We start from the raw sequence: 18,095 nt of genomic DNA, 5'->3' as shown, positions 1-18,095 counted from the left end.
GTGGGATTACTGTTGTTCTTTTCTGCCACAATCGTTCAACTTCAATTTGTAGGTCCTTGTATTTTGTGATCTTTTCCAGCTCTTTGTCCTCTACCCTGCTGTCAACTGGCACAGCAACATCTATGATCCAAACATGTTTTTTCTCTATCACTGTTATGTCTGGGGTGTTGTGTGCCAGGTGTCTGTCTGTCTGTATTCTAAAGTCCCAGAGTATTTTTGCTTCTTCATTTTCTGTGGTCTTCTCTGGCTTGTGCTCGTACCAGGTCTTGCTACAGGGCAGGCCGTACTTTTTGCAAAGGTTCCAGTGCACCATTGCTGCTAGCCTATTGTGACGTTCAAGATAGTCAGTTTGGGCTATTTTCTTACAACAGCAGATGATGTGCTCCACGGTTTCATCACCCTCTTTGCAGAGACGGCACTTTGGGTCATTGTAGGACTTTCGATTCGTGTCTTTATTGCATTTGTCCGTAATGCTTGCTCCTGGGCAGCAAAAATCAGGCCTTCAGTTTCCTTCTTTAGAGTTCCACTTCTGAGCCACTCCCATTTTTGCTTGCTGTCAACCTTCCCTTCAATGTTCTTAAAGTACTGCCCATGGAGTGGCTTGTTTAGCCACTGCTCTTTTCGTGTTTTAAACTGTTGGACTCTATACTCTTTTGATTCTTTGGCTTTCAGCATCTCAGCCTTGTGGACTTCTTTCAATGCTGGCTCTTGACTTTCTTGGATGTATTTTTTCAGGCCTCTCTTTCCCTTCCTCTACCGCTTGCTTGATGTGGAGCAGTCCTCTTCCTCCTTCTGACCTTGCTAGGTAGAGTCTGTCTACATCACTTCTTGGATGCAGTGCTTTCCATTGATGGTCATAATTTTCCTTGTTTTTCTGTCCAGGATGTCCAATTCGGCTTGTGTCCAGTTAATTATGCCAGCAGTGTAATGTACTACAGGCACAGCCAAGTATTAATTGCCTTTATTGTATTTCCTCCATTTAACTTTGATTTCAAAATTTTTCTTACCCTTCTAAGATATTCCTTCCTAATTGCGCCTTTGACTTCTGCATGCTTGATGTTCTCTGCTTGCAGTATCCCCAAGTATTTGTAGCTTTCATTCACTGGTAAGCTCTTTATTTCTATGTCATTTGGCATATTCACACCTTCGCATGTTGCAAGTTTACCTTTACTGAGTTCCAAAGCTGCACACTTGTCAAGTCCAAAATCCATTGAAATGTCAGTGCTAAAGACTCTCACTGTGTTCAGTAGTGACTCAATCTCTGCTTTTGATTTTCCATAGAGCTTTAGGTCATCCATGTATAGAAGGTGTGAAATTTTTGGTGAGTTTCTTGCTGTCTGATATCCTTGACCTGTTTTCTTCAGAATTATAGAGAGCGGAATCATAGCAATGATGAAGAGTAGTGGGGACAGGGAGTCTCCTTGGAATATTCCCCTTCGGATGTTGATTTCCCCTATTCCTGCTCCATTGACTATTAATTCTGTTTTCCAAGTGTGCATTGCATTCTTGACCAATTTCTTGATGTTTTCACTGACTCCAATTATCTCCAGGCAATGAAGTATCCAACTGTGTGGCAGTGAATCGAATGCTTTCCTGTAATCAATCCAAGCTACATGCAAGTTGGTTTTCCTTCTTTTGCAATTCTCAAGGATCATTTTATCTATGAGCAGTTGATCTTTTGTTCCTCTACTGTTTCGTTTGTTTCCTTTTTGTTCTGGGGGCAGCAAGTTCTTTCCTTCCAGGTGGTCTTGTATTGCATCAGCTAATATGCCAGTAAAAAGCTTAAAGGTTGTTGGTAGGCAAGTGATTGGCCTGTAATTGCTAGGGATTGCTCCCTTTTCTTGGTCTTTCATTATCAGAAACGTTTTCCCTGTTGTCATCCATTCTTCAATTTGGATTATTATTATTATTATTATTATTATTATTATTATTATTATTATTATTATTATTATTATTATTATTATTATTATTGTTGTTGTTGTTGTAGATTTCACAGCTGCCAGATCTCTAGCTGGTTGTTGGCCTTCATTACAATTCGAGCCTCACCCAGAGGCCTAGGAAGTTGTAATGTATCGGCGTAGTATTTGTGCGGATCCCAGCAGGGCTGCCTTCTGAATTTGACAGATGTTAATTTTGTCAATTCGAAGATGTTTTAAGTGCTGCCTTATCATCATCATCATCATCATCATCATCATCATCATCATCATCATCATCATCATCATCATCATCATCATCATCATCATCATCATCATCATCATCATCATCATCACATTTTCATACCTCTTTTGCCCTATCCCATCATTCAGGCAATAGCAAACTTTCAAGAGCTCCTGGAGGTTGTGTCAGGTTAGGAAAATACCAGGAGGTGGAAGGTTTCAACCAGGGGTCTGCAACCTGTGGCTCTCCAGATGTTCATGGACTACAAATCCCATCAACATCTGGAGAGCCACAGCTTTCAGACCCCTGGTTTAAACCCTCTCTTCTTCCACATTACAGACTTGATCTGAATCACACCCCCCTTCAATTCCTCAAATTTAAGATTTAAACATCGCTGAAGCTCCAAACCCAGAACTCCCAAAGCACATCCAGTTTGCTCTTGAGGAACACAACAGTCCCAATCCCCGGTTATTGCATCTGACCCACTTATGGTATCTTCCAAGTTCATCTTGTGAACTGGACTTGAATCTAATATGGTTGCTCCGTGAGACTAGAAACCCAATTCTTTTTCTTTAGAAGAAGAAGAAGAAGAAGAAGAGGAGGAGGAGGAGTTTGGATTTATATCCCCCCTTTCTCTCCTGCAGGAGACTCAAAGGGGCTTATAATCTCCTTGCCCTTCCCCCCTCACAACAAACACCCTGTGAGGTGAGTGGGGCTGAGAGAGCTCCGAGAAGCTGTGACTAGCCCAAGGTCACCCAGCTGGCGTGTGTGGGAGTGCACAGGCTAATCTGAATTCCCCAGATAAGCCTCCACAGCTCAGGCGGCCGAGCTGGGAATCAAACCCGATTCCTCCAGATTAGATACACGAGCTCTTAACCTCCTACGCCACTGCTGACTTTTGGAACAATGACATTCCAAAGCCCCCATTTTCTATAGCAAGCAATATACTTCATGCAGTGATGAAGGGAAGGGAAACTGCCCATGCGCCCCCCTCCCGCCCCCAACAGGTGATGGCAATGGCAGTGCCCGGAACAAGCTGCCTCAGATGTCCCCATCGCCGCTACGCCTCTGACTTCACGCGACACAGAAATATGCCTGGAATCTGCACACACCCGAGAGGATTTCCTCCGCCCTTTCCCTCTCACCCAGTGCACCAGAATGAGGAACCTCTGCTACCAAGACCACACCCAAAAGCTTGCTTTGACCCTGGCCTTGATCTCAGCTGTCAATCGCAACACCGAGTTTTCTGATTGGTGGGAAGAGTGCACGGTTAACACAAACCCCGACGGTAGGCGCTGTAACAAGCGCGAGCACTTCCTGGTCCCCAAGGCCGCTTGAGCCCAGCGTGGTCTCTGGAGTGCCATTCCATTTATGTTAATGGGCCCTTTAATTTATCACAATAATGGACACTGATGAAGATGGATTAATTTGGATTATGGGAGCCAGCACTTTGTCAAAGGCAGATAATTACACGGGGCGGCCTTCGGCTGCGCATCAGGAGCGATCTGTGCCTGCCACATGTGAGAGGCATGTGACATTCGTGTTGCATGCATGAAGGGAGGGACGTGGCTCTTTCGAGGGCGCTTTTAACTTTGCTGGAGTTAAAAATGCTATCTCAGATTGCAAAGGCCTTAGCAGACCAGGTGCTCAGAAGCAGCAGCAGCAGAAGGCCATTGCTTTCACCTCCTGCATGTGAGCTCCCAAAGGCACCTGGTGGGCCACTGCGAGTAGCAGAGTGCTGGACTAGATGGACTCTGGTCTGATCCAGCAGGCTCTTTCTTATGTTCTTAAGGCCATTGCTTTCACCTCCTGCATGTGAGCTCCCAAAGGCACCTGGTGGGCCACTGTGAGTAGCAGAGAGCTGGACTAGATGGACTCTGGTCTGATCTAGTTCTTATGTTCTTATGTTCTTATTTATTTTCACATTCCCATGAACTTGGAGAGAACCAAAGGAGAACCACACAGGGAGAAATGGGGAGAAGGGGACCCGTCGTGTGTGTGTTACGGGCAGACAATCAGCAAGCAGAGATGTCGCAGAGATGTCGCAGACGAGGGAGCAACAAACAAGGGCAGGTCGGTTTGGAAGCTGCAAAATTAAATCCTCATTCCATTGGCTGGGTTGCAGAAAAAACCACCCCAAATACCTGCGGCTCAGCCACAGGAGCAGCAGTGGCGTAGTGGTTAAGAGCAGTGGCTAAGAGCAGTGGCTAAGAGCAGGTGCACTCTGATCGGGAGGAACTGGGTTTGATTCCCAGCTCTGCCGCTTGAGTTGTGGAGGCTTATCTGGGGAACTGCTACCCAAGCCAGCCCCATTTGCTCTGCGTCCATTAGCACTCAGTGGTTGCTCCCGGAGCATCAGGCTGTGGGGCAGGACTGAGCCCCTTGATCAGGGCTTGATCCCTTGTGCCACCGGGGCCACTGGTCAGAGGAGGGAACCAGAAATTACTCAAGATGAGTCCCTAGCAAAGAGACCGGAACCCTCCCAGCCTTGAGAAGCAGGCAATCCCAAGACCCAGTTCCAAGAGGAGCAGCAGTGGCATAGGCGGTTAAGAGCTCGTGTGTCTAATCTGGAGGAACCGGGTTTGATTCCCAGCTCTGCCGCCTGAGCTGTGGAGGCTTATCTGGGGAACTCAGATTAGCCTGTGCACTCCCACACACGCCAGCTGGGTGACCTTGGGCTAGTCACAGCTTCTCGGAGCTCTCTCAGCCCCACCCACCTCACAGGGTGTTTGTCGTGAGGGGGGAAGGGCAAGGAGATTGTCAGCCCCTTTGAGTCTCCTGCAGGAGAGAAAGGGGGGATATAAATCCAAACTCCTCCTCCTCCTCCTCTTCTTCTTCTTCTTCTTCTTCTTCTTCTTCTTCTTCTTCTTCTTCTTCTTCTTCTTCTTCTTCTTCTTCTTCTTCTTCTTCTTCTTCTTCTTCTTCTTCTTCTTCTTCTCAAGACACTCACTGCCTGCTTCAAGACCTCCTTGAGTGTCAAACCAGAGATTCCAGTTGTGATTAGAATGTTTCATTTTTAATGGGAACAAAAGAGGTAATTAGCAGCTACTTTGGAGGTTACGGAACAGTTGCTTTGGGAAGGAGCGTTCAATCTTTTTCTTCCTTCCACAACTTTAAAACTGCTCCACCACTCCCGATGAAATCAGCACTCTGTTAGGAATCGATGGGTGAAGAGGTAGGAGATGAACGAACGAACGAACACACACACACACACACACACACACACACACACACACACACACACACACACACACACAAACCCCTGGCCAGAAACCGTTCCCCCATCTTCCAAGAGCTCATCATAGCTCCATTGCATCCTGCCTAGTTACAACTTTCGGCAGCAAGCTGTGCTATGGCAGCGGACTGCAACCTGCGGCTCTCCAGATGTTCATGGACTACAATTCCCATCAGCCCCTGCCAGCATGGCCAATTTATTTTATTTTACTTATTTATGGGATTTTTATACCGCCCAACCCCCGAAGGGCTCTGGGCGGTGCACAACACAGATTCTACATACAATATATACAAACAAAAACCCCATTAAATTAAAATAATTTAGATTTAAATTTAAGAATTTAAAACACAGCGGTAAATTCAGTAAAAATGGTGTCAGCAATAACCCCAATTAAACCCTCCCAAGGAGGGGGAAACAGAACAAAAAGTGGGTCCCCTAGATGACAGGGGGACTCCGAAACCAAAGGAATAGAATAGAAGGGGCGCCTCGATCAGCGGCTGGGCACTCCAAAAGCCCGGTGGAACAACTCAGTCTTACAGGCCCTGCGGAATTCACCAAGATCCCGCAGGGCCCGGACAGCTGGAGGGAGAGTGTTCCACCAGGCAGGGGCCAAGGCTGAAAAGGCCCTGGCCTGAGTGGAGGCCAGCCGCATCATTGAGGGGCCAGGAACCACCAGCAAATTGGCCTCTGCTGAACATAGAGGCCGAGTGGGGACATATGGGGTAATGCGGTCCCGAAGATACGAGGGTCCCAGGCAGCGTAAGGCCTTAAAGGTCAATACCCACACCTTGAAGATGATTCGGAACTCAACTGGGAGCCAGTGGCATGAGCTGATGGGAATTGTAGTCCATGGACATCTGGAGAGCCACAGGTTGCAGATCCCTGTGCTATGGGGAGCTTTCAAGTGTCAGTTCCCTCTCCCTAACTGCCACTGACAGAAATGCATTGGATAATCCAATCCCACCCCCACCCCCACCCCAAAACCTTCAGATCCTTGGAGAATGGGACTTCTGGGCACTGATCACAGGAGAAAAGGGCAAGGGGAAGTCAAGGTTATAAGTTAGTGAAAGGAAATCACCATTGGGTGAGAGACGTATGTGATCTCTGACCACACCTCTTCTGTGTACCTGTTCCAGATCCCACTATGTCCCTACTGGGAGATTCAGACATGGCGTCGGCCAGTCGTTCCCGGAGGCCCTCGTCTGTGTGTTCGATGGAAGACATGTGGCGGAGACCGAAGCTCTCGGGCCAGCTCCCGCAGACTTCCAGCAGGGTCATGCTTCGATCGAAGGCACCTAAGAGAAACAAACAAGAAACCGGGCATTGGTCATGGCGCCCAAGAGGGAGGCAGGCATCGACTTGGCTGACACGGTCAAAAAACATTCCTGGGAGATGGGCTATTTCATTTAGCTGCATGTCCTTCTTTTCTCCCTATGACACGAGTCTCCCCTCCTCCATGCGAATCTCGCAAAAACACGGACGCGGGGTTGGTCTCGCGCTTGCTTCAGACGCTCCAACTGGTGAAGAATGCGGCAGGATGTGTCCTGACCAGGACCCCGTGGCAGGCACATATTCAACCTGTGCTCCGCCAGCTGCCTGGGCTCCGGGTAGAACTGAATCAAGTTCCAGGTTTTGGTGCTGACCTTCAAAAGCCCTGAGCCAGGGGTCTGCAACCTGTGGCTCTCCAGATGTTCATGGACTACAATTCCCATCAGCCCCTGCCCTCACGCCCTGTGGCACACTGGAGGATCCCCTAGGTCAGGAGTGGCCAATCTATGGCACTCCAGATGTTCATGGACTACAATTCCCATCAGCCCCTGCCAGCATGGCCAGATGTTCATGGATGTTCTGGCAGGGGCTGATGGGAATTGTTGTCCATGAACGTCTGGAGTGCCATAGGTTGGCCACCCCTGACCTAATTTCACCCTGTGCGCTGGACATCCCTCGACTTGCACAGTGGGGGCACCCTACCAGAGTTTCCATTGCCCTTCCTGCTAAGCAAAGGCGATGGGGGAGTCTGTTGCCTGACATCAGTTGCCGTGAATGGCAGCTTAGGAGGCACCTTGTGAGAGGGAGGTTCCTTGGTCTCTGGCGTTATTTGGGGGGCCTGGTGGGAGGTTCAGATGAATCCCCTTGGCCAGGGGTCTGCAACCTGCGGCTCTCCAGATGTTCATGGACTACAATTCCCATCAGCCAATTGGCCATGGTGGCAGGGGCTGGTGGGAATTGTAGTCCAGGAACATCTGGAGAGCCGCAGGTGGCAGACCACTGCCCTAAACTGTCTGTTGGACCACCTCTCTGAGTATGTCCTCCCCCAATGTATTCTGTGATCAGCAAATTATAATCTACTGGTTCCAGGCCCAAAAGATGTCTGGCTGGCTTTGACCAGGACCATTTTTGGCCCTTGACCCGACTTGGTGGAACACTCTCTCTAGCAAGAACTGGGCCCTGCAGAAGTTCCTCAGGGCCTGTAAGACAGGTCTGTTCCACCAGGCTCACAGTTGTATCATCTGAATGGCCTCTCACTACTCCTCCCCTTGATTGTTGATGTGGGCAGGGTTCTTTTAATAGAAATTATTTGCCATCTGCATTGTTAATTGTCGTTTTTATGGGTTTTTTCAATGTTGAGGTTTTAGTTTAGAAAAAACGGTTGGCTCCGAGGTGCGCGTTACTCGGGAGTAAGCTGGGTGGTAGTTGGTGGCTTTCCTTTGAAGCAACTGTGCAACGCTTCGAATGGGTGAATCACGACCCTAGGAGGGTTTGCTCAGAATCTTAGGCTCATTCTGCACATGCAGAATGATGCACTTTCAAACTGCTCTCAGTGCTCTTTGAAGCTGCGCGGAATAGCAAAATCCACTTGCAAACAGTTGTGAAAGTGGTTTGAAAACGCGTTATTTTGTGTGTGCAGAAGGTCTTTTATATATAGTCCTGGGTGCAGTACGGCTTCTAACAGCACTTATCAGGGTTACCTACACTGCTTCCCCCAAACTAGGGCTGCTTCTGCACGGCCACGCTGGACGGCCAACCCCCCCGGGACCGTTCGCACAAATGGTCCCGGTAACGACCGGGAAGACGGTGCTGCACTGTGCCCTCACCCGATTGACTTACTGTCCCTGCAACTGTCCGGCACGTCACCGAGGCCAGGGGACATGCCCCCTGCCCTGCGCGACCGCTCCGGAGTTGCAGGGCAGGGGGGGAATGTCCCCAGGCCTCGGCGGTGCCGGATGGCTGCAGGGATGGTAAGTTGATCGGGCAAGGGGGAGGGATGGTGCCTTCCAGCCGCTGCTGTTCGCACAGCAGCGGCTGGAAGCCGCCGTTTTCCAAAAACCTTGCTCAGGGAGCGAGGTGGGAAAATGGCGGCTTCCTGCCGCTGGGGAGGAGCGAGGGCGGCACGGCTGCAAAGCAGCTGCACCCCCCATGCGAAAAGCTCCCTTGGGACGGCGTTTTTGCCGGCACCAGGGCGCTGTAAAAGGCCTGTGCGGAAAGGGCCTAGGTCTTAGGTTTAATGCTAATAATCTCCCTGAAATAACTACACTATTATCACATTGGGGGCCTGGCAGGGGAAGGGGGAGGGGTGCGGGGGGAGAGGGAAGTAAAACTTTCACTTTCCGAAATCCAGTAAACCCCCCACCACAAAACAGAAGGAAAAAGGCAGTCAAGGAAGGCAATCCTAAGCAAGAATGCTGTGTGAGGGGTGGAACCCACACAAGCTGATAATGGGATGTCTCCATCACATCAAGAAGATCATTCCAGAAATTAACCCATTTCATAGCACGCAGAAAAAAAATGTCTTTCCCATCTCCTCTCTTTCATTCTCCTGTAAACAGATCATTCGGTCATATGATTTATGTCCTATGCCTATTATTCGTGGAATTTCCAGTTCTCCAACATTCAGCCTAGAGAATCTCAGCCACAAAGAGCCATGGCAGAGATTGTATCTCTCCGTTTCTCTCTCTCTGTTTTTGGGGCGGGCAAGGCAAAACGACAACAGGCTTCTGTTCAAGCTCGGCCCAGCGAAAGCATTAGTAACGCGCTCAAAGCGGGTTGCAGCCAATGATGTTGACGGTTGGAGGCAAAGGGAAGCCATATCACTCCACCCAGTTTTGTTCTTACCGCAAATGCCCCTTATTTATTTTATTTTTATTTATTTATTATATTTATATACCACCCTCCCCCAAAGGCTCAGGATGTGTCCTCTTCCCCTTGGGATGTGTCCTCTTCCCTACGGAGCCTGGTGCTCCCCCGGCACTAAAAGGATCTGTACAGTGGTGTGATATTTTAAAACATGGGGAATGGAACCTGTTCGATGCAGCAATCTGTTGTGCTGACGTGCACATCCCCTGTGTGGGGATTGTATCAAACGATTTGCCCAGCACGGGGCTCAGAGGCAGTAAACGGATGGTTGGGATCAAACGAGTCCCTCAGAGCATCAGAAAGAGATGATGGAGAAAGGACGAGAGGCCAAGAGAAGGAAAGAAAAATCACAAGTGTGAAGTGCCCTCAAGTTGATTAAGTTGGGGACCCCACAGCACAGGGCAGTGGTGGCAAACCTTTGGCACTCCAGATGTTATGGACTACAATTCCCATCTGCCCCTGCCAGCATGGCCAATTGGGATGGGAATTGTAGTCTATAACATCTGGAGTGCCAAAGGTTCGCCACCACGGGCATAGGGTTTCCAAGGCAAGAGATGGGCAGAGATGGTTTGACATTTGCCTGCCCTAATATAGGAGCAGTGGCATACTGGTTAAGGGCAGGTGTACTCTAATCTGGAGGAACCGGGTTCGATTCTCCGCTCTGCCGCTTGAGCTGCGGAGGCTCATCTGGGGAATTCAGTTTAGCCTGGGCACTCCAGCACACGGCAGCTGGGCGACCTTGGGCTAGTCACAGTTCTTCTGCGATCTCCCAGCCCCACCTACCTCACAGGGTGTTTGTTGTGGGGGAGGGAGGGAAAGGAGATTGTCAGCCCCTTTGAGTCTCCTGCAGGAGAGAAAGGGGGGATATAAATCCAACTCTTCTTCCTCTTCTTCTTCAAGTTATTTAGTAGTCTCACATCCAAATACTAACCAGGAGTGACCCTGCTTAGCTTCCAAGATCTGAGTGGAACAAGCCAGCTTGGTCCATCCTGGTCAGGCTAGCACACACACGCCTTCCAACAAATGTCACCAGCAGGATACGGACTTCCTTGTAATGCACCAATTGTCACGCCGGGACTTCCCCCCATCCCACCCCATCAATACACCCTTCTGACAGCTTCGCTCTTTCTGCTGTGTACCAGATTCATTTACTGTACTCTACGGTCGCCTCTGCTGCAGCGATTCAAAAGCCAAAAGGACCTTTGTTCTCTCCAGTCTCGCAGTTAGAAAGCAGCTGCAGGATCTGAGCACAGGATTTCACTGTCCATGTGCATGCTTTCTTTCACATACGCACTAAAGGAGCAGCAGTGGCGTAGGAGGTTAAGAGCTCGTGTATCTAATCTGGAGGAACGGGGTTTGATTCCCCGCTCTGCCACCTAGGCTGTGCAGAAACATCTAAAATTCAAGTTAGCCTGTGCACTTCCCTGCCTGTAGCCTAGGTGATATAGGGCTAGATCACAGCTTCACCAGACTCTCTCAACCCCACCCACCTCACAGGGTGTTTGTTGTGAGGGGGGAAGGGCAAGGAGATTGTCAGCCCATTTGAGTCTCCTGCAGGAGAGAAAGGGGGGATGTAAATCCAAACTCTTCTTCTTCTTCTTCTTCTTCTAAAGGAACAGCATGCACAAACCTCCACAGAGGCAGAAGGAAGGCAGCGGCCCCTGAAGAATGCCGACTCTAGCAACAAGCCGCATGATCACAGTTTTAACAAGACATCGACTGAAATTGGGACAGTAATTCATGAAGGACCAGAAAATAAGGATCACTGTATTGTCGAAGGCTTTCATGGCCGGAATCACTGGGGCGTTGTGGGGTTTCCGGGCTGTACGGCCGTGTTCTAGTAGCATTTTCTCCTGACGTTTCGCCTGCATCTTCAGAGGATCCTCTGAAGATGCCAGCCACAGATGCAGGCAAAACGTCAGGAGAAAATGCTACTAGAACACGGTAGTGCAGCCCGGAAACCCCACAACACCCCAATGAGGATCATTCCTGATAAATTGGGACAATTGTAGCGACGGCCTGCTTGGGAAACTCCAGAAAGAACCCGACCGGTGCGAGCGAGTGAAAACCTCTCCGTTTTCCAGAAACGCTATTTGGGAAAAAAATCTATATCATTCCGTGAATTCACAGTTGTTTCCTAATTCAAAAATAGGACGCGGCGTTCGCCTAAGTGCAAAGATTAGATTGCGGAGCCCAACTCACTTCAAAGTACAAATTAAAATTATCCAAGGCTATTATGTAGCGAGTCTCCTGCGAAGGCTTACTTTAAATCATTCCTGCTCGGAATGAGATTACAGTTCCAGTTTTGGCGCGGGCACGGCATGCAATTCGTTCGACAATTAGGTAACTGAATATGCGGCGCTTAGAGGGCCTGGTTTTCGCCAGTCTGCTGGGGTGGGTCGGCGACGGGGGCGGGGGAGTGGAGGGGAATGTAAATATCGGTGTTTTCTCCAAAGTTAAAAGTGCCCAAAATGTATCCCCGGTTATCAAGCCTCCGGAGCTTTCCTTTGATCAGCTGTCAGAAACTATCTGCACTTCTCCGACGACTGCACAATTTCAGAGATCACTCCGGGCTTCTGACAGGTGGTTGTAGGAAGGGTGAGAGGAGCAGGCCCCGTGGCAGGAATCCCTTCCTCCGATACAGTCCGAAGCATGGGGCCGATAATCAGTGGTAAACACTTGGGCCAGATGGTTAAGCCTGGCATCGGCAGAGAACAGAGATTATCTGAAACTCGAACGGCGTGTTAAAAAGAATGGTGTCGTCTGCACATCTGTAAATGAGAAAACAAGACTTGGGGCGATTCCGCACATGAGTAAAATAGGTTCGACCCAGTTCCCTGAGAAGGGTACTGACCTAGGTCGAAGCCATTGTTGTTCCCCACTGCAGCCAGCTTGATCCCAGCTCGGAGGGCGGGATCATCCTGTGCCTCTTCGCCGCTCCGTTCCGATTGGCTGCTGTTCTACAGCCAAGTTCCGTCTATCCCCACACAAGTTATTTAAAAAACTGCCACAGGAATGGAGGGTTGAAGGTGGCGTTTTTTGATTGGCCAGCTGTACGCATGCCCGAAACACTCAGCTGTGATTGGCTGAATGGCAGACTCCTGGCACCAGAGATTCCACACTTTACTGGAATCGAGCTGAGTTCGAGCGTGGTTCCCTGAAAAAGCAGTCGTTCCCAACTGGAGTCGGAAATTTGACCGTTACACGAGGCGAAGCTGGTACAAACCACGTCGATCCCAGTGGTTGTGCGGAGCACTTAGGTCAAACGCAGCTCGAACTTAGGTCAATAACCCAAGTGCGGAATCGACCTTTGTCATTGTCAAAGGCTTTCACAGCCAGATTCAACTGGTTGTGGTGGGTTTTCTGGGCTGTGTGGCCATGGTCTGGTGGATCGTGGCTGGCATCTTCAGAGGTGTATCAGTGAGGGAAGTCTGTTACACACTGTATCCAGGGAGAAGGGAATGTTTAGTGGGGTATGTATTGTCCATGTCCCAGGTGGGGGACCAATCAATACTATCAACCACATCTTTGCATAACAAGTTCCACCCAAACACTTACTGATTGATGTATTGTTGAAGGCTTTCACGGCCGGATTCAACTGGTTCTGGTGGGCTAACCACGGCCACACAGCCCGGAAAACCCACCAGAACCACTTACAGATTGGTTCCCCACCCTGGAACATGGACAATATATTCCCCACTAAACATTCCCTTCTCCCTGGATGCAGTGTGTAACAGATTTCCCTCTGTGATACACCTCTGAAGATGCCAGCCACAGATGCAGGCGAAACTTTAGGAACAAGATCCACTAGTCCACGGCCACACAGCCCGGAAAACCCACCACAACCAAGACTTTGTCATGTTAAGGACTGAAAGGCGAGCTACCAAACTTAGCGAAGACCAGGTATTGTGGGTTATCCAGCCTGTGGGGCCATGGTCTGGTTGTTTTAGCTCCTAAAGTTTCACCCACATCGTACCATGACATGCCTCTGAAGAAGCCGGCCATAGATGTGGGCGAAACATTAGGCACACAAACTACCAGACCACGGCCACCCAGCCCGGAAAACCCACAATAGCCAGTTAATTCCAGCCATGAAAACATTTGACTGTTTTAGGATTGGGCTGACAGTGCATCTGTTAGAATGTATGTCCTACTTCTGATAAATGTTGACAAACCCGAACACATCCCAAGTCAATCAGCATTCATATTCTGGACCTACGATACTGAATGTTGAATGCCACCCTGCAGTGAATCTTTGCAGTCTCTGAGTTTGCCAATGTTCACACAGAAGTAGCAACGTTCCCAGTGTTTTGGACTTTCACTAATAGAAACTCATGACAGAGACAGAAGCGGAACCAAGCCCATCTACCCCGCAAGTGTAACTCATAGCTGGGTGCCGCTTGGGTAAAATTCCTGAGAAATTTAGAGATGAGCCAAAAGAGTGATAATAAGACAATCAACCCTTTCAGCAGACAGTTCTACGTGTTTTTACCCAGTTTGGGCTAAAATCTTGAGCACAGCACCTAGTGCCAGTGGCGTAGCGCCAAGGGGACGAGGGGGGTGCCCGATGCACTGGGTACGCACTGGTGCAGGGGCATTTTGGGGGTGTTCTGGGGTTAGCGGGGTCCTGGCAAGGGCACACGTAAGCCCCGGGTGCAGTACACCCTCGCTCCGGCCCCGCCTAGTGCTTTCTTGGTGCTTACAGCTGTTGAGTTCTTGGGACCCTTTTAATGTTAAATAAGGATGGGGGGGATCTTTTTCAGAGGGTCTTAGAGGGCTCCCCGCCCTCCTGGTTGGACCGTGATGATGGGAGATCAAGTCGTTATCACGTTTTGAAAGTGGGAAAGCCGAACCCCTTTGCCCTCCTTTCAAGCGGGCCTCCGAATACGAACACACAAATAGCTTTTGATGCTCTGCCAAGGCGGCTGCAGAGACACCCAAATCAAAAACTTCAGAGAGACAGACGGACTCTCGTGCCAGAGATAGCTTGAGTGAGCGCCGAAGAGAGGAGGGTGGTTGTACCTCCCCAATCAAGGCCCGAGACCTGCCAGAAGCTCTTAAAGCAACCCCGGGTGAAGTGCGAGCATTAATGTGCAAATACCAAGGATTAGAAGGCCACAAAAGTTCCTCAAGAAATGAGACCTTGGGAAACTCTGTTTGATCATTCTTCCCTCCCTTTCTGCACCCACGAAGGCATTCCACATACCTGCCTGGTAGTAAATCGCACACCAAGCCGTAAAACCAAGATCCTGCCTACGCCAATGACCGTTTGCCAGCAGCTGCCCTGATTTTCTGATAATGTGTCCCAAATCAAGGACTGTCCCAATTTTGTTTCTTAGAAGGAGTCCTTAAAACTTTGGTTTGGGACACCAGCAGTGGTGTAGTGGCTAAGAGCAGTGGCTAAGAGCAGGTGCATTCTGATCTGGAGGAACCAGGTTTGATTCCCAGCTCTGCCGCTTGAGTTGTGGAGGCTTATCTGGGGAATTCAGATTAGCCTGTTCACTCCCACACACGCCAGCTGGGTGACCTTGGGCTAGTCACAACTTTTCGGAGCTCTCTCAGCCCCACCCACTTCACAGGGTGTTTGTTGTGAGGGGGGAAGGGCAAGGAGATTGTAAGCCCCTTTGAGTCTCCTACAGGAGAGAAAGAGGGGATATAAATCCAAACTCCTCCTCCTCCTCTTCTACTACTACTACTACTACTACTACTACTACTACTACTACTACTACTACTACTACTACTACTACCACCACCACCACCAGACCACGACCACACAGCCCGGGAAACCCACAACAACCAAACAAACTGTTCTCTTCATATGGGCTTACGCATAGGGTTGCCAGTCTCCACGTGGTGGCTGGAGAACTACAACAGATGGTCTCCATGCAACAGAGATCAGTTCACCTGGAGAAATCAGCCACTTGGGATGGTGGGCTGGATGGCATGACACCTTATCAAAGTCCTTCTTCTTCCTGAATCCCTCCATCTTCAGGCCTCACTCACAAACTTTCCAGGTATTTCCCAACCCGGAGCTGGCAGTCCCAGTGGCGGAGCTACAAGGGAGAAGGGTGTGTGCACCGTGCACCGGGTGCATGCCCGAAAATTGCCCCCAGGCCCCTTCCTCTTTCCCCCGCCCTCCCCCGTGGCACCCCCCCGCCTTCCCACACTTACCTTAGTTCCTTTCCTTTTTCTAGAACTTTTTCAGGCTGCAAAAGCCTATTGGCAGTAAAAACGGCCTGAGGAACTACAGTTCCCAGGAGACCTTGGGGCTCACAAGGTCTCCTGGGAAGTATAGTTCCCATCAGGCCGTTTTTACTGTGAACAGGCCTTTTTGCAGCCTGAAAAAGTTCTAGAAAAAGGAAAGCAACTAAGGTAAGTGTGGGAAGGGGGGGTGCCGCGGGTGGGGGGGTGCCATGGGGGGGGGGCAGAAAGCATAGAATGCGCACCGGGCGCAGTTTGGCCCAGCTACGCCTCTGGGCAGTCCTCGTTGATGCAGGCCCTCCCTGGCCAACATAGATCTGGCAGGCGTTTAATCACATCGGCCTTGATTTGGCACCTGGCTCTTGGAATTGCATTTGGGATTAAGGTTATCAGCTTCACTCAGTCCCCGGCTGGGAGTTAATCCTCACCTGCTTTAGTCTCCCATTATTTGTCCCGCTGAATTGTTGAAGAGCGACAAATGGTCAGAGAGCCGTGCAGGATTCCTGCCGTCTGTATCACCCTGAATTCCGCTCAGTGCACAAATCGAGCACGGTTGCACCATTAATCTGATTTTGCACAGTTTATTCTCCCCTCTGGTTTTTTTTTTTTTTTTTTGCTGCTTTGCGCCCTTTAGTGTGGTTTCAATCCTCGTGGGTTGGGACAAGGGACTATACAGGACATTGAAGTCTGTCCCCTGGTCTGCTGGAAATCCTTCTGGGCCTCCTCAAGTATTGGCCTGAGGACTAAAAAGCCTTGAGGACCAGAAATGTAGGATTTTTTTTTAAAAAAATATTGGAAATAGATCCTCAGGTTTTAAGCCATTTGAAGGAAACGGGATGAGGACAGATGAAGCACACACTGATTCTTAGCCATTATATTCTCATTTCTCTTATACCAGTGATGGCAAACCTTTTTGAGACTGAGTGCCCAAATTGCAACCCAAAACCCACTTATTTATCGCTAAGTGCCAACACGGCAATTTAACCTGCGTTACTCGGGAGTAAGCTTGGTGGTAGTCGGTGGCTTTGCTTTGAAGCAACCGTGCAACTCGGAATGGGTGAATCACGACCCTAGGAGGGTTACCTTGTGCCAAACCCCATTGCCAGCAACTGAGCTTACTCCCAGGTAAAGGATCGTGCTTTAGTTCTTCGCATGAAAATCAGTGGGGGTTAGCAGCGCTTAACAGGGTTACCTACACTGCTTCCCCAAAACTAGGTCTTAGGTTTAATGCTAATAATCAAGCCCAGTGGCCCAGGCCAGCCTAGATGCATGTGTGACGAGCTCTGTTTGCGCGTGCCCACAGAAAGGGCTCTGAGTGCCACCTCTGGCACCCGTGCCATAGGTTCGCCACCACTGTCTTATACAGTGTTTCTTAACCTTTTCGACATCACGGTACCCTTGACCTCACTCTTCATATCTCACAGTACCCCTGCCATCCTCCCCCACCTTCCCCTCCCAGTGCCCCTGCTTGCCACCCCCCACCTTCCCCTCCCAGGGTGAAGGGAAGCACAGGGTAGGAAGTGGCTGCTGACCTTGCGGCAGGTCCTGCCCCCTGGGTCAGCTCCATGTCCTTGCTGGCGCTGGCAGAAGACACTGCAAAAGTGACGGGGGCCGGTAGCGTTGCCATGGCACCCCTGAGACATGGAACCCTGGTTGGGAATCGCTGCTCTTATAGCAGTGGTGGCGAACCTATGGCACAGGTGCCAGAGGTGGCACTCAGAGCCCTCTCTGTGGGCACACACAAACAAAGCCCCCCCCCCCTACACACATCTAGGCTGGCCTGGGCCACTGGAGTCAATTATTAGCATTAAACCTAAGACCTAGTTTTGGGAAAGCAGTGTAGGTAACCCTGTTAAGCGCTGTTAAACCTCACTGATTTCCATGTGAAGAACTAAAGCGCGATTCTTTACCTGGGAGCAAGCTCGGTTGCTGGCAATGGGGCTTGCTTCTGAGTAAACCCTCCTAGGGTCGTGATTCCCCCGTTGGAAGAGTTGCACAGTTGCTTCAAAGCAAAGCCACCAACTACCATCAAGCTTACTCCCGAGTAACGCACGCCTTGGAGCCAACTGTTTTTTTCTAAACTAAAACCTCAGTATTCAGGTTAAATTGCCGTGTTGGCACTTAGCGATAAATAAGTGGGTTTTGGGTTGCAATTTGGGCACTCGGTCTCGAAAAGGTTCGCCATCACTGTCTTACAGTATCCCCCCTCTCCCCACCCACAAACAATTGTAGCAGGAATTATGTTGGGGTGAGGCCTATCGATTGTGGCGTTTTTAATGCGCATGCTTCCTCAGATGACTGGGACGGGTGTCTGATTTAGCGCCAGGCTCCGGGACAAACGGATCAGCCCCCCTGCACCGTGGCCGGC

The 18,095-nt window shown here is 49.9% G+C and overlaps 1 protein-coding gene across 1 annotated transcript in view; it reads right to left on the bottom strand.

The window, feature by feature from the left end:
* Positions 1-18,095, bottom strand: part of BCAS3 (BCAS3 microtubule associated cell migration factor) — a 655,707-nt gene that overhangs the window by 31,842 nt on the left and 605,770 nt on the right. The window contains exon 24 of the mRNA XM_048519361.1: positions 6,520-6,687. Within this exon, the coding sequence (XP_048375318.1) occupies positions 6,520-6,687 (168 nt within the window). The remainder of the gene's footprint in view (positions 1-6,519; positions 6,688-18,095) is intronic.

The sequence above is a fragment of the Sphaerodactylus townsendi genome, linkage group LG16, assembly GCF_021028975.2.
Source record: "Sphaerodactylus townsendi isolate TG3544 linkage group LG16, MPM_Stown_v2.3, whole genome shotgun sequence".
NCBI classification, from domain to species: Eukaryota; Metazoa; Chordata; class Lepidosauria; order Squamata; family Sphaerodactylidae; genus Sphaerodactylus; species Sphaerodactylus townsendi.
The sequence above is the reverse complement of the archived record's forward strand: the minus strand, read 5'-3'. Positions and strand labels throughout refer to the sequence as shown.